This window comes from Hippocampus bargibanti, linkage group LG13 (genome assembly GCF_051943395.1).
Source record: "Hippocampus bargibanti isolate YZ-2025 linkage group LG13, ASM5194339v1, whole genome shotgun sequence".
In the NCBI taxonomy this organism is placed as follows: domain Eukaryota; kingdom Metazoa; phylum Chordata; class Actinopteri; order Syngnathiformes; family Syngnathidae; genus Hippocampus; species Hippocampus bargibanti.
The window spans coordinates 16113565-16129153 of NC_142746.1; the positions used below are offsets into that span (position 1 = coordinate 16113565).

The 15589-nt window shown below is 40.8% G+C and overlaps 1 protein-coding gene across 1 annotated transcript; it reads right to left on the bottom strand.

Annotated features, from left to right (window-relative positions):
* Nucleotides 1-209: 209 nt before the first annotated feature.
* Nucleotides 210-15446, bottom strand: heatr5b (HEAT repeat containing 5B). The gene is made up of 36 exons (XM_089012060.1): nucleotides 15188-15446; nucleotides 14899-15085; nucleotides 14609-14820; nucleotides 14025-14133; nucleotides 13744-13893; nucleotides 13200-13371; nucleotides 12968-13125; nucleotides 12638-12887; nucleotides 11762-11917; nucleotides 11402-11652; nucleotides 11148-11259; nucleotides 10913-11065; nucleotides 10727-10826; nucleotides 10488-10597; nucleotides 10110-10273; nucleotides 9805-9980; nucleotides 9570-9675; nucleotides 9296-9486; nucleotides 8939-9098; nucleotides 8475-8664; nucleotides 8147-8316; nucleotides 7860-8004; nucleotides 7595-7774; nucleotides 7231-7482; nucleotides 6490-6671; nucleotides 6329-6397; nucleotides 5699-5878; nucleotides 5212-5446; nucleotides 4767-5003; nucleotides 4236-4363; nucleotides 3610-3754; nucleotides 3226-3498; nucleotides 2516-2740; nucleotides 2290-2441; nucleotides 1967-2180; nucleotides 210-1299 (listed from the first exon to the last, which is right to left on the bottom strand). The coding sequence occupies exons 2-36, from the start codon at nucleotides 15022-15024 to the stop codon at nucleotides 992-994; spliced, it is 6141 nt and encodes a 2046-aa protein (XP_088868186.1). The 5' UTR covers nucleotides 15025-15085; nucleotides 15188-15446; the 3' UTR covers nucleotides 210-991.
* Between the last annotated feature and the right edge of the window lie 143 nt (nucleotides 15447-15589).

The window sequence follows — 15589 nt, forward strand, 5'->3', positions numbered from 1 at the left end:
CACACTCCTAAAATAGGAAATTTGCACATCTTTCCTTGAATGTTTTTCTTGATACCAAGATATATGGTTATCTTAATAACCATATTAATAATTAATTAATATGGTATTAAGAAACCATATTCCATATGGTTTCTTAATACCATATTAATCTCTGTGAAGACAATGACATCTAATAATTATAAACAATGATTTAACAAGGCAATAAAACATTTCAATATGCAACACTTTATTTCTATAAATCTCTGGAAGTGTTTACATTTTTAAATGATCATATTTCATGGGAAATCAGAATGTCCCATCACCATTTTTAGAAAAGGCCTACAGTCTACTGCTGTGGTCCTCAGGGGCTAAATGGTGCCCACGTCACCACTTTGGTGGCGCTGAGCTGTACTGTGGTTAAATAATCTTCAAATTCATTATGAGACCACATCTGATCAAAACTAGATACAGGCTTATGTTAAACATTTGTATGAAAAAGAGTTCAAATGTAATGTAAATAAGACAATTACACAATCCAAAAAGTCTCATAGTTGAGCATTCAAAATAATCATGATTAAAAAAGGGCATTGGAATATTAATTACAGACCATTTAAAATTTGATGGAACCGATTACTACAAGGCTTAAGGTGACGTAAAAATAATATATTTGAATGAAGGGAGGACAAAAAAAGATGGGGGCAAAAGTACAATACCGCAAATGAAAAGGTTTCTTCAGCCGTCATCTGTACTTCTTTCATCGATGGACCACTCCTGTACGACTGAGAGCTTACACAGACGTAATACCGCAAATGTGTATACATCCAGAAGCCAATACATTATTGTGATCAAAATGTGCAATGGATTTTACAGGGACAATCTTTTCACTGAACATTCAAATGCAAGGGGCGCTCATTTGTTTAAGACACAGATAAGTTTTAAAATAAATACAATGGAAAGTTATTTCTTGATACAGACATTCATTTGACACAAATCAAAACAAATAGGTCTGTTTTTAGAAAAAGCTAGTTTTGAGTTTAATAGTTGGTGCAACTTGGACCGTTGGCTGAGCTTGCCGTGCTGCGTTTTTTGCTTTGCTGGTGGCCTGATTAGCCCGAACAGCAGATTCTAGCCGGGTTTTAAGCTCGGGGGCTGCACCAATGACCATCTTGAACGCAGCTGGGTATAGAGGGCCGATGCGCATCAAGTTCTGAAGGGCAAAGTCATGGAGGCCTTTGGAGACTTGGGATGCAGTCGGAATGGCATTTTCATCCAAAAGGTACGAGATAAGCGTTGGAACAAGAAGAGCCACCAACTGGACTCCTATTGGGCACATGACAAACAATGAGCTCATGCAATCTATCCATCTATTCATAACGTGAGTCAATTATTGAGAAATTATAATACAATTCAAATAGCAGCATTCGCAATCTTCTTTGCAAAAAAATTAGATGGTGTTCAATATTTTTTTTATATTCAAGTTTTTTGGGGGTTGGGGGGACAATAATCATTCACCTAAAATGGTAGGGGGCACAAGCAGTGAATTTGTGGAAGTCAACATTTCCACTCAATCCTGATCAATGGACTGAAGTGTGGAAAAAGTCAATAACCAAAACTATTTAATTAAAAACAATATTCCAGCGTCTTTACTACTAGTTACACTATCTGAAAAATTTAGATGCACTGTCTCAAATTTTAGGGGAAAAATACCACCATTTAAGGGCAGGTTAAAACCCTGCACATACAGTAAGACAGATAATAAATAACTGGATGGGATTTTCTGTTTAGCTTTGTCATAGATCCTTCAGGGGACATAGAAAAGAAATTCACGGATATTAATAGCAAAATTGCCAGTAAGCTGTCGTAAGCATCCTAAAAATAGCCTTGATGCTGAGATCATTGCTAATACACATTTATAGCCACTGAACTATACACTTGAATAGGAAAAAAGAGCACACATTAGTAATCCATTAAGCAAAGAGACACTCACGGTTCTGCTCTTCACCCATGCCAACAAGATTCTCCAGGACCTTGATGCCCTCCTGCACAGCCTGAAGCTCAGCTGACGTCTTCGGCCGACTACGCTCCACCGCCTTCAGTTTCTCCACCATGAGTGGAGCCAGAGTGTGAATATATGGTGTAGAAAGATGACGGTTCGGATGTTGAAACACTGACAAGAGCAGCTGGTAACACCGTGCCTGAATCTGGAATCAGTTAAAAAAATAAACAAAATAAAATATAGAATGAAAAGAGAACAAGTCACATCCTGGATTTCAATCGGTATGATGATCCTTTCGCAGTTCAGGAACTTACACAAGGATCACAAGAGTTGAGGCCATTGCGGAAACGTTCCATGCAGCCCTTTTGTAGGACAGTAACTCCGACAAGTTCATCACTAGCAGACAGTAGGAGGAGTGTTATTGCCGTCAACATACTGATCTCATCCAAATCAGGTCTGGACTCATCTAAAGAAAAAACAAAAGGTGTTTGACATATAGCATATTGCTCATGGTTTGTCCTTTAGTATATCTGTACAAACCTGGCTGTGAGTCCTCAAGTACAGAAGCCAGGCTGCTTCTTACAAGAGCAGTCCACTGTGTCTGGAGGCTATCTACTCGAGCCAATGGGGAGGTGATGATGGTCTTGATGCCCTGAAGTGCGGCAGACACAGATGTAGACATGGAACTGTCATCAGTCTTAATAGCAGTTTCCCTCAGCACCCCGGTGATTAGGAAGAGGACAGTAGGTAGGATGGTCATGCTACCTGAAAACAGAAACCACAACAACATGGGCATTATTTTCATGGTGAATAAACACAACAGTAAAAAAAAAATACAACTCAGTCATATGGGAGCATTGAAGAAGCAGAAATACAGCATAGATACACAAAATGTCTGAGTTGTAGTATACAGATGCTTCCCTACTTACGAACAACTGTATTCTCTCCAGTTGTACATGTACATATCATTATATAGCATATATTCTATTAAAAGTTTATTTTTCAGTACAAACCAACACATGTTACTTCTACAAGCCAAAAATATACTTATATAAGCATACTTATATAAGCCTTAAACATACATTCCACACAAAATATAGGACTGAAGCAATTTATGAACGAATTAACCTTACGAACGAATCTCGATCGTAAGTTGGGGAGCATCTGTTGTATAGAGAAGAAAATGCTCAAGTATAGTTTCTTTCGTGAAACTAACTCAGCATTGTTTTTTTCCAAACTGTGTGTTTTACCAGCTGGGGAGCAGAGCGAGGGCAGGTCTGCCAAAATGGAAACAGTGTTTGCCACTAGGCGTACGCTCTCCTCAGGTAGTCGTTGAGGCTTGATCAACACATGGCTGGGTGACTCCTTCATACGTGTATTGAGCTGAGGTAAGTGGCGAACCAGGATGAAAACCAACAGCTCCATTGCAGCAAACACCAGCGAGGTGCCAGGAACGAGCTCACCCGTCTCTCCTCCTTCCCCTAGGCTGAGTTGAGAATCTGTCTGGCCTTCCTCCCCTTGGCCTGTGTAAAATGCCATCATGACCCAGATCAGTAAAACTGGCACATCAAATTACTGATCTGTCAGTAAAAAAAACAAACCAATAACCACTCTTTTCTGCTTTCAATGCTGACCTTTGTTAATATGTTGTTGCTGAAGATGGTCCGCCGCAGCTTTTATGGTCTCCTGTACAACAGCAGTCACCTGGAGCTGGACTGCAGGAGGGTCTCGCGTCAACAACAGTCTGTGAAGTACATTCAGGAGCTCCACTGCCAGCAGCTAGGAGGAAAAAGTAACACTTGTTGAAACTAGTGCAAGAAAGCAAACACGCCAATCACATGCATTTGTTGTGGCCTTTAGAATTTTGATAGGTCAACCTAACTAAATAAAAGCATACAGTATGTTTGGCATAGGTTAAATGTATCATAGCGCACCCAAGTGACCATTGTCACCTCGTGAAAACAGTAAATACCACCTAACGTTGTTGTATTTTACAGGTGTTTGTATTGAAGCAACCCTGACAATTTTGTCACCTGACGTTCAACAATGAAACTGCTGTAAAGGAGCTGTCCTCTTACAACTTAGGCTGAAACAAACGAAGATTTAAATATGTTTTTTTTTAAATCATGGAACATGATGAAAAAGTAAACACATTGTCGTTCTCTCTTTTGAAAAACAATACATTATTTCACAATTGACAGTGCAGAAAATTCTGAAACAGGATGCTGTGTGAATGTCTCAAAAACAAAGAAGCCTTTACCTGGTCTTCTGCAATGTGGGTCTTTGCACAAGGGGACTCAAGCAGAGTGGACAAGGCTAGCAAGCAGGACATGACATGCTCAATGGGTTCCTCGGGCCGGGGAAAGCAAAGAAACTCTATACTGACACCTGGGAGACAGAAAAATCTGGGTTAAGAGTAGATTCACACTATTCTTTTCCTTTATTTATTTGTTTATTTTTTGCAATCTTTGGAGTGGAGAAAGAAATGTTTGTTTTTTTTGCCAGCTACGAAAGGAGTGTGAGGGGGTATGGATTTAAAATCAACATAAAAGTTGTACATGAACGCTTTAAATTACATTTAATGTTTCTATATCTTTGCCACAAGGGGACATAAGCCATTTGTCTTCTTGTGCCGGTCCCAAGCCCGGATAAATACAGAGGGTTGTGTCAGGAAGGGCATCCGACGTAAAAGCTTGGCCAAAACAAACATGCAAATCAAATCTCTAAAGACGGAGGACACTGATTCGACCCCTTGAAGGGAAAAGCCGAAAGGAAAAGAAGATATATTTACCTAACATTAGGTGTATCCTCTCTTTGACTGACTCTTCAAAAGTCTTAACGTTCGGTGAGGCTCCAGTATGGAGAGAAGAGGTCTTGGAGAGTACTGGAGAGACCTCTCCTTTTGCTTCAGAAGTGCCAAAGCCAGTACTGCTTAGCCATAAGGCCACGGCATGCAGTACAGGAGGCCATGAGTTGCGGTAATGGAGTCTTGCTGTGTCTATCGTCTCTGGAGTATAAAATGCTCCACCTGAACACATGGTGTAAATTAATTTTGAAGCGTTAATAGTGGAGTAAGTGTATTTAAAAGCAATGCCAAAAATAGGACAAAAACCAATGAACTCCAGTGGTGCACATCCACATGTAAGAAGGGATGACCACCAGGCCTCGGACACACGTAAATGTCTCAAACATGTCATTGCAGTGTTAAACAATCAAAAGGCACAGTTGTGTTGTACCATCAGGAGGCAGCTGACTGGAAAACTCTGGAGGCAGAGTCAGCAGGGCATAGTCTCGGAGCATGGCCAACCACAGTTGACTAAGCGAGGGCAGTTCAGGCTGCACTAAAGTGATGAGACTGTCAGGTGGAAGCACATCTGTACTCAGATCATCCTCATCCTCATCTCCGCTTCGAATCGGTTGCACAGGCTTTGATTCTGCCTCTTTCTTAATCTTCATCGCTACCACATAAACCTGTTAATAACATACATAAAAATGGAATAGTCGAGAGTTTATACCAGTATTCTTTACACAATGTCTAGCTGAACACATCGGTCTGATGGACAAGGGCATAAGAAGCATACAATAAAATATATATTGATTTATATAGCGCTTTAACAGCTAAAGCTGTAACAAAGCGCTTAACATCGACACCTATCATATACAGGAAATAAAGTAGTCACAACGATAGTAGAAAGCACCAGGGAGTACAACCATGGGTATTACCTCCGCCCATGCTTTAAGTACAGCCAGCTTCTCCATGGTGGTGGCACTCTCACTGTACAGCTGACTGGATGAATCCTTCCCAGCTTGCACTTTGTCCAATGATGACACTAGCAGGTTGTGGACTCGCCGCAGGTCGTTGAGATCACTTACTACACCACTACCAATCCAAGTGCTACATACCTAAGGAGATACACATTGAGAGATGAAAGGAAATCTGAATTTTATCAAAGCATCTTTTTCAATTAAATTTACATATTTTGCAAAGAAATAAAATAATTATAAATTGAATCAATGACAAGTAAACACAGCCATATATATTTCACACATATTTTAAGGGGAATTGAATTTTCCATACAATCAGAGAAATTGCCACTGAAGGCGAATTACTGTTTCCACAGTTGACTGTGGCTGTGTACATGTATAAAGAGATACAAATTCATTGTAAGGATGAACGATGCAGCAGTAACAGAGCTGGCTGCAATGGTCTTAAGAGTGATCATTATGATTAGTTCTTCTCTGAATACCAGCAATACCGCTATTACATAATTTAAATAAAAGTAAGCAAAGGGAAATGAAAAGCACATTAGTTGGAATGCATTCCCTCAAAAAGGGAATGACAAAGTATCTTACTTGGCATGCTTTTGCTGTTATGTCAGATGGTGTATCGGGTGAAAAAGCTGGTCTGAGTGCAGCTCCAACCTTCATAAATAAAATTGACAGTAAAATGATTGGATATGAATGATTTTGATGATCACTGTATAAGTGAATTCCTTCAAAGAAACTTAACTCACATTGGCTTGGTATTGTTCCAAAATGACATGCCCTGGGAACTCAGGCTCGGGAACACACGCAAACTTTTTAATGATGTCTTCCAGTGCCTGCAGACCAGCCATTCTCAATTGGTTACTGTGATCCGTGGCAGCCATGAAAGCCATCCGGATGAGGTCAGACAAATGGAGAACTAGAAGTTCTCCTAGACAAAGACAGATGGTAAGGAAATTGAAAGATTATATAAAGAATGCATAAATGAGCAGTCAGTTAGTTGGGAGACAGTGGGGAAAAAAAAGGCCGTCCAATTTCCATTATGCTTTCACGACAGTTAAATGAACATGAGGCACTTTAATCGTTCTATACTTCATTCAATGTAGAGTGAAATTAGTTTTAGACCATTCGTAATGAGCTGTGGGCAGCAAGCACAGTATGCTTCCAAGTACCAAAATTAAGGAAGCTGGCTGGGAATGAACTGTATTTGCCTCTGATTAAACAGTATGCTACTTTGTGCAGCTGGACCAACATATACAGTGCTGTGAAAGTGTTTCCCGCTTCTCAAATTGTGATTTGTTTGCATACTGTACCCACTTAAATATTGAAGATTGCCAAACAAATTTGACAAAAATAACCAAAGTGATCCTCACTTTGGTTATTTTTGTCAAATTTAAATGGTGCAAGATATTAAAAAGGTTGCAGTTTGACTGATCGATTGATTAATAGATTGATCAAAGTAACCCAGTAGAGTCATCAATAAAAAATACCTTTGGAGTGTTTTCCTTGTTTAGAACGGGCAGTTGCCAGGTCAAAGTGTGCTTTGTCTGCGTTCTCACACAGGAGGATAATACGACACAGGCAATCTGCAGCAAACACTCGCGTCACCCAGCGAGGTGCCACTGAGGGCTTTGACTTGTCATCGTCGCCTAAACCTGTAAACATGATGTCGTCGTCCATCTCGTCTTTTTTCTCAGAGTCTTCATCTTTTTCCACCTCAAATGTAACAGCTCCTCCCACATCTGACAGAGAATAAGGCCATATGTTGAGGCACATCAAAAATAAAAAGACTCAATTAACAGTATTCTGTATTTATTTCTTATAATTGGCAATGTTCTTCTTTTTTGATGTCACCTGTTGTTGCTGCAAGGACATCCTTGCATAGTTTGAGCCAATGAGAGAGCTTTTCCACAGCAAGTGATGACAGCATGTGACCCAACGTGTCATGAATATCAGAACACAGCTTCCTGTCGGTTTCGTGATCCAGCATGCCAAACAGTGCCCCCTCAAGACCCGTCTCAGTGATGTTCAGATCTGAACCAGCAAGTAAAACACCAGTATCTCAATAAAAAAAAAAGCCAGTTCAAAAAATTGTGTTAGTGTTCAGGTTTACACTCACTTATTGCTGTGTTTTTGCCATTTCCTGCCTTCTTTGCAAGGCTCATGGCATATTCGCAGACCTCGGAGGCCTCTCTCTGAGCAAGCTGTCTCAAGCAGGCTACAGCAGCACGGCGCAACAACAGGTGAGAGCTGCATAAGTGCACCTGAAATAACCCCATTATGAGATAAAATGTCAATGCGTGAAATATAGGTTGTTATAAAGTCATGTAGAAACTGTACAAAACAACACCATTAATAACATCTCTATAAGATAAAGTGTTAATGATAAAATGCAACTGGTCTTACACAAAGACACGGCACCAAACTCGAGAGATTGACATGGCGAGGAGCAAACATGTGAAGCTGTTGCAGGCACGAGATGGCAGCTGCTTGCACCAGCGAGTCAGAGTGATCCTGCATTATAGCACAGCCAACCAGGCAAGACGAGCGGATGGTAGAGATGGTGGTACCATTTCCTTCACAAATATAGGAAGAGTGACATAATTGTGAACGTTTGTGTATTAAAATTGATAATACTCCCACCTACTGGTTAAGGAAGTGGAGTGCAATTAACAAGGCATTTGTATAATCTGATATTTAATCAAGTTTTTGATTTTCTCTCCAATAGATTTACCTTGTAATTCTGGTCCAACAGTAGTGATGAGAGCTCCTAAACATCGCCCCAGACACTGATGCACCTCTGTGTGTGATGGGGGCACAGTAAGGAGCAAGGTAAGGACCAAGGACAAGGTGGGTTCCACGTAGCCTCTATACATAGGACCACTTGAGTCCACAATTAGAGCCAAAGAGTGCAGAGCCCATGTCTGTTTAAAAAAACATATATGCATGCATATATCATTATACAAAGATGAATATTGATGTGTCATGAGTAGTTGGGTGAAATCCTAAATCATGAGAACTCACTTGCAATAAAACTGAACAAAAACAATGCAATCTTCCCCTCACAAAAAAAAAAAACATACTGTAAAAAAAACCCAAAACATATTGTAGTTTTAAAATGATCAAATGACACACTAAGTTCCCAAATCTAGGAGAACCGTAAAGTATTTCATCTTTGCAATTGTTGAGACACTTTACCTGGACCTCATGGGAGGATCCATCTTGGGCCAGTGCCAGTAAAATACTAACACTGGTCTTTAAGTGCTGACCAGAACCAATGCCTCCCACATATCGATGCAGACAGCCGAGAGCCAGTGAATGACCTGTTCTTGACACAACGTCGCGGGCTGACTTTAGCCTGTAAACACATACAGTAAAGGAAGGTTGGTACACCATATAGGAAAGGAATTTACATTCACATTCTGATTCACATTCAGATTCAGATCAAGGCAATTTCTGATTGAAATTCGGATTTAAAACATTAAAATTGAGCACCTCCCTACACACACACACATTGCTGTTTTAGTCTGAGGAAAAGAGAAGGAAAATGCTTACTTGTCAAAACTGGTCTGTGCCATTCTTGCAATGAAAGTAGCCTCTCCTACTACCTGAGCCATTCTGCCGAGAGCCTCACCAGCAGCGCAGCGCAAAATCGGATTGGGATTATCCAGGGCCCCCATCACTAGGGCCAGGGCTGACTTGCGAACCTCTTCTGGGCCCAAAGTACTCTTATTCTCGGCCAACCCCTTTAAGTAAGACAAGATGTAGTTGCTCAACATATTTTAATTGACACAAGAAACAGCCCTAAAAGGTATTGATTGATTCCAACCTTTAGGGCACTTAGCACAGCAGTGAAGATGTTAAGTTGGACGGCTTGCTGCCGAACTCCTTTAGCCTGCTTAATACATTCTGCAAAGTGGTCGAGCATCTGCAACCTGAATTGTGTTGATAAGACTAAGGTCATTATTTTAACTACTTGTAGGACAACAGCATTGAACACAAATACGATGAACCCAACTCATTTTTAAAAAAATGTCTTTAATGTGAGGTACAAGAAAGCTCACCTGTGTTTGAAGGACACATGGGGAAACACTACCCCAAAGAGAGCCACAGAGGCATCAATGACTGATACTCCCAGAGGAAGTGGACCTGGGATAGCTTCACCTACAGGCACTCGCAAGTATATGGATGACGGATCATGCTCCAAAGCACCACTGCCAGATGCACTGTTAGGCTGTAGCTGTTGTGCAACAATCAGAGTTTGAAAAACAATAAATAACTCCATTTAATTCGAAAAAAAAAAAAAAAAAAAAAAAAAAACTAGACAATGACGATATTCATTATCCAAATTACAGTTTTTTTTTTTTACCTGGTCCTCGATAGACTTGTGGTCAGTTTCTTGCAGCCACGAGCCCATGAGCACACTGTCATCATAGTGGCAGAGAGAGCGCAACAAAGAAGTAGTGGTGTTGGATGAATTGTCAGTCAAAGTGAATTCCGCCACCAGCTCCCTGAGGAGTGCATTGAAGCTGCCTGGAGAAGCACAGCAATCAATTCAAGATGTAAATGAGCTTGAATAATTCTCTTAGGGAAGTCCAGTATGATACTATTGTGTCTTCAGCACTACCAGTGAAAAGACAACAGTGGACATTGTTTGTAGTAGTAACAGGGTTAGTCAAACTTGTGTGTTCAGCGATTCTAAAAAAATAATAATCTGGAGAATCAGAAAAAAACCAAAATGTCTTACCTTCATATGTTTTAGGAGGCAGGAGAGCCAAGATGTCGTATAGCCTGAGTCTCACCATTGCTGCACTTGCTTTCAGATGTGCCCCGTGAACTTTAATGATGGCAGGAACACTGAAGAAGACATTAAGTCACGACATAAAAAAAAATGAATAAAAAAATTTATAGATATTTTTTGTGAACCCATCACGTCTTTATTGTATCTCGAGAAAAAAAAAAAAATGCTGAAGCCATCATACTCACTGAGATATCATCGTCATAGCACATTCAATGGGTGTCATCAGCCTACGAATGACATCCTCCGTAAGGAGCTCCGGACAGTGAGCCACAAAACTGCGCATAGCTTAATAGGAAGGTAGAGAAGCATAAGAGACCGAACGTGTACAGATTTTGTGGATTTTATAAAGCAGTAGGACAAAATTAGTTTACCACATAATGCTCCAGCTCGGCCTTCAAGGGTGACCTGCCAAGTAAAGGAGTCTCCCCTCGCCTTTTCTGCCTCAAGCTCCTTCTGGGATCGAGGAAACACATTCCTCCATAGTAGCAGCATCTTGGGAAGGTGATAACGCACCAGGGACGAACCTTTGCATCCATATGCGGCAAATAGAGGGGAGTTTGTGGTGTGCGGCAAAAACAGTTATGATAACATTTGTGAGTAACTAACCCAAAGTCATGAGGGCGCCCAGCAACAGCCATCCAGCTTGGGTCCGCTGCAAAGACAATCGACTGTTCTGAGCTGCTGTCCGAAGGAGGTCTTCAGCTATGCTTACCACCAACTGCAGGGAAACAACATTTGATGTTAAACTCAGAATCAACATATATTTTATAACATTGAGGACTACAAATGTTATTAAAATACAGAGATGAACAGTAGATATAATGTTTAAATTGCTGTTAAACAATAATGTGTTTCCATACCTTGCCCTTGGAGTGTGGAATTCCCAGAGGGCACTGGTGTACACCTCCGAGGAGAGCCGCCATCGCAAAGCTGTAGCCGCTGACAGCATCTGGTGAACTCTTGAGACTGTTAATCCTCTCAGCACAGCGGTCTAGCAGCGGTGTTAGCTGATAGGGCAGCGCCACAGCAACACAACGCAGGCACCAGGCAGCAGCCAAACGAGCAGCCATGCTTGGGTGTAGTAACACTGAGGTTACCGTTTCCAGAAGTCCTAAGAAAGATGTAATTGAAAAATAATTAAAGATACTATGATTGTCACAACTGCATTTTGTTAGTTAGGAAAGGACTGCTGAACTCCATTAAAAAAATAAACTTTGTACCAATGGAAGGCTCCTGAATGAGAGGCGAAGCTGTGGCACACAAGCTTTGAACAAGGCTGCCCAACTCTTTTAGAGCACAAACCATAACATGCTGACTGGCTGAAACATCAGTTCCACCAGCCTTGTTTTCTCCATTGGGGTCATTGACAACTGCGTCTGGAATAACAAAGGGACAGAGAAGGGCAATAAGTTATATCTTTGAGTCTGTTAAGTCATTCACTGTCAGACGTGCAAAAATGTGTCTACTCCAGTTCCAGGGTTTTTGTCATTGACACTTGAATTCCAGGACCCACAGAATATTGACTTGTAAGACTGCATAAACATTCAATGCAGCGCTAGAAACCTTAAACTCTCTTCCTTCATCAGAAAAAAAGAGTTAATTACTAAATTATATGGGTCTGGAGTTATAGGAGGTTGAAATGAGGTCGGCTGTCAAAAATACAATGCAATACATACATATTGGTTTATATAGCGTTTTAACAACAGCTGAAGCTGAAACAAAGCGCTAACATGGAAAGAAAGAAATGCTGGCCCCTTGTGGAAAAGAAAAAATATAGCCAGGTGGCATGATCAGCGCTTTATTGGCACGCAAGCATAGAAAAAGATAACCAGAACTAATTCGGGAATGGCACTCTACATCATATTTTCAATTCCCGAATGAATTCGTGAATGGCAGTAAATGAGTTCATACCTAATTAATAGATTTAGAACCTGTTAACTGATTTTTACTTTTTTCCTTGAGAACGTGAAAAATAGAGCAGAGAATCTAATGACGGAATCTAGTGATGGTTATGCGACCTGCTAAAGCGTAGTATAGTATAAAACAAAGATTACAAGAACACACTGTCAAAAGACTATGAAAGACATCTTCCTTACCCACAGCCCTCATTTGCTTGCCGATGGCTTGGCAGATTTCTTTGCCTGCTGCTATCTGCGCTTTCTCGCCAAGTAAGCCACCCAGGGTGGCCCGAAGCATAAAGGAGACGCAGCGCCGTGAATACACAGCTTCAACATGTGTCTGAGTGGCGCGTGGATTGGACACAAGGTCCAAAACATGGGACAGAAAGGTGGCAAAGTTGCGCTCCAGCCACTGACCACCAAGCGTAGTAACAAACACGACATAAGCCTAAAGGGAAAAAAATGGTTTTATATGTAAGGCACAGGAAAAGATACCATATCGTGTTATGTTAAGAGAATGCAGCCCACCTCTGTGACGCCCACCCGAACTTCTCTGCTAACAGAAACGCCCCCCTTCAACATTTCTCCTCCACTCTTCAAGAATCCAGATCCACCACGCAGAAAACCAGTGGCCATTAACTCGAAAACTTCCTCAAGCGTCGCCCGTTTCACATTCTGACGCATCACTGAGGGAATGAAATACCAATGGTGACTATACTGTTGTATGAATAAGAAATTATATTGTCTAAAAGTGTCTCACCGGCAGCCTGTTTAGGCATAAGAGCTGTAGCCATGACAGTCCCTAGGAGCTTAGCCACAGCAACTCGAACTCCGTAGTTGGAACCCTCCAGTGCCTTGAAACACAATGTGGCCATGTTCTCCAGTTCTGTAGTCCACATGAAGACTGCCTCATTCTGCAGCTCCAGCAAACACTGATCAGGTAAATGGAATAGAGATTCTGTCATGTTAGTGGTATTTTATTAAATAGCATTTTATGCTAACTGTTTTTTTTTCTCTGCTGAAAATATTATCGGTATTGTGTCTTCTTTGTTATATACAAAAACTAAAAGATGTTGCGAGTCCATGTGAAATCTTTTTTTTTAAACATTCCGAATATGACGCACATTTGAGGGATATGACATCAATTTCATTGCCACAAGAATAAGTAATAGGGTTTGATGAAGGGCTGTATAAACATGAACATTGGGATCCTAAGCTTTGGAAAAATCTACAAATTGGCAAAATTATTGCTTATTTGGCTTGTACACATCTAGCTTTCTACTTATGATGACAATGTGAAGTACCTTTGCCACTGCACAGCGCACAGCCATTGACCTGTCTGTGAGTAAAGAGCGGGCATTTTTGTAGATGTCTCTGTGGCATGAAGCTGCAGCTCCACCGAGTCCATTGAGCACCTTCTGCAAACTGAGGAGTATTTCTCCTCTGCCTTGGGACTGCAATATCATGAAGATAGAATTAGGACAACAAACCTAAATGTTATGTAATGTCAACACAACAACAGGAATCTACAATTTATACGGTGTCGTCAATGAAATATGTTCTGGATTTTCTACTACTGTCATACCTCTGCACTCTTTAATGCCTTTAAAAGATTATTGATGGTGTCTGGGAAAGAACTTCCAAGCATCCTGCCCATTTTTTCATAAAAAGCACCAACACATGCCACGGCAGCACTAGGAAAACCGACAACAACAACAACAAAAAAACACTAGATCAGTCACTAGGGTCTTCAACCAAATCTCCCAATATGACACAACTTCCTATTTACAGGTCAAATTGAAGGATGAGTTGAAAACGTTCACCCTTTTTTGCAGCACAAATTACATACATTCAATGTATTTCTTATTAATTTTCCCCAGAGACAATCAAACACATTTAACAAATAGACCTTTGGACACCGTGCTCTGATACAAATGGGCAAAGCATTGAGATGCAGTCATTATCAGGCTGCATTAATGCCTCCACAGATCCACTTGAAAATGTAATCCCACCATTAAGTATGAAAGATCAGAGAAACATCTGGTTTAAGAGCTAGATCCTTTTACTGAGAGAAATACATTGATGGAATTTGAAAAGTAAAATGAATGGAAAACAGTCATTCCAATATATGATTAAAACAACAATAATACACTATTCAATTTATCTTACAGTTTTGTCGGCAGGTAAGCAGGTGTGTCGTCCTTGCTTTTGATGATATCATTGCATTTATCCAGTGTCTGGAAAACCGTAAATGTGTCACCAATACTGTACAGGGTGGCAAGATTTTTGGCGAGCAGCTTTCTTGTTGGTGGACCGGGAGCACTGCTAATCAGTCCCGTCAGTTGCTCAACCAGTTTTTTCTGCTTCTCCTTCACATCCACCTGCCGATCAAGCACAAAATCTTTAGCTACTCTATAATGAAATACACAGCAATCGGTTATTAAAAACGTCTCGGTCACCTTATTTGCAGCCACAAGAACCTTATCCAAGAAACGGAGCCATTCGAATATGAAGACCGGCCTCTTTGCCTCGGTGATCTGCGCCAAAGCTTCCTCGTTGAGCAGAAGGCTGTGCGCCAACTCCATGGTGAGGATTTTCACAGATGTCCTCGCAACTTCTTATTCGGTCGTGCGCTCTGTATTATTACTATCCAAACAAGATAGCCACCTTTGAAACATCTTGCGAAGTATAACAGCACCACCTTAACCCAACTACTTTATGCGCCTTGTTAAATGGAAGGCTTTGTACCGTTTGTCTTTTCGTTCCGATGATCCTCCAGTGTGTTGACAGCTTCATCCAGCTGTTAGCAACCCGAAGCTAGTGAATACTTACGATCAAAAGCCTCACTTCGTCGTTAGACTTAAAGTTTGAATGGGTGGCACACCTTTTCCGCCGTGTTTTAATTGATTAGGTCGTTTCAGAGAACAACTTTACGCGTATTTGTCCGTGTTCCCCATAGACTGTACAGGCGAGAATTAGGACGGTGGCACATGTGTTACAGTAATACGTGTACGGTGAAACAAAAATAACCGGGCGTATAACACTGTCTCAAACTCAAATGAATAATTTGAAGATGATTATTTTAATGACTTAACCGTCATTATTGAATATTTTAAATCCACTACTTTAATTTACTACTTTCCAGCATAT

Bases quoted from the DNA above. Each gene is read 5' to 3' on its own strand.
- heatr5b (XM_089012060.1), bottom strand. From the start codon at position 15,024: ATGGAGTTGGCGCACAGCCTTCTGCTCAACGAGGAAGCTTTGGCGCAG. The intron at 13,372-13,743 runs GTACTTCACATT...TTACCTGATCAG, and splicing joins TGCGCTGTGCAGTGGCAAAG to TGTTTGCTGGAGCTGCAGAA. The intron at 2,741-3,225 runs GTAAAACACACA...TTCTGTTTTCAG, and splicing joins CTCGCTCTGCTCCCCAGCTG to GTAGCATGACCATCCTACCT.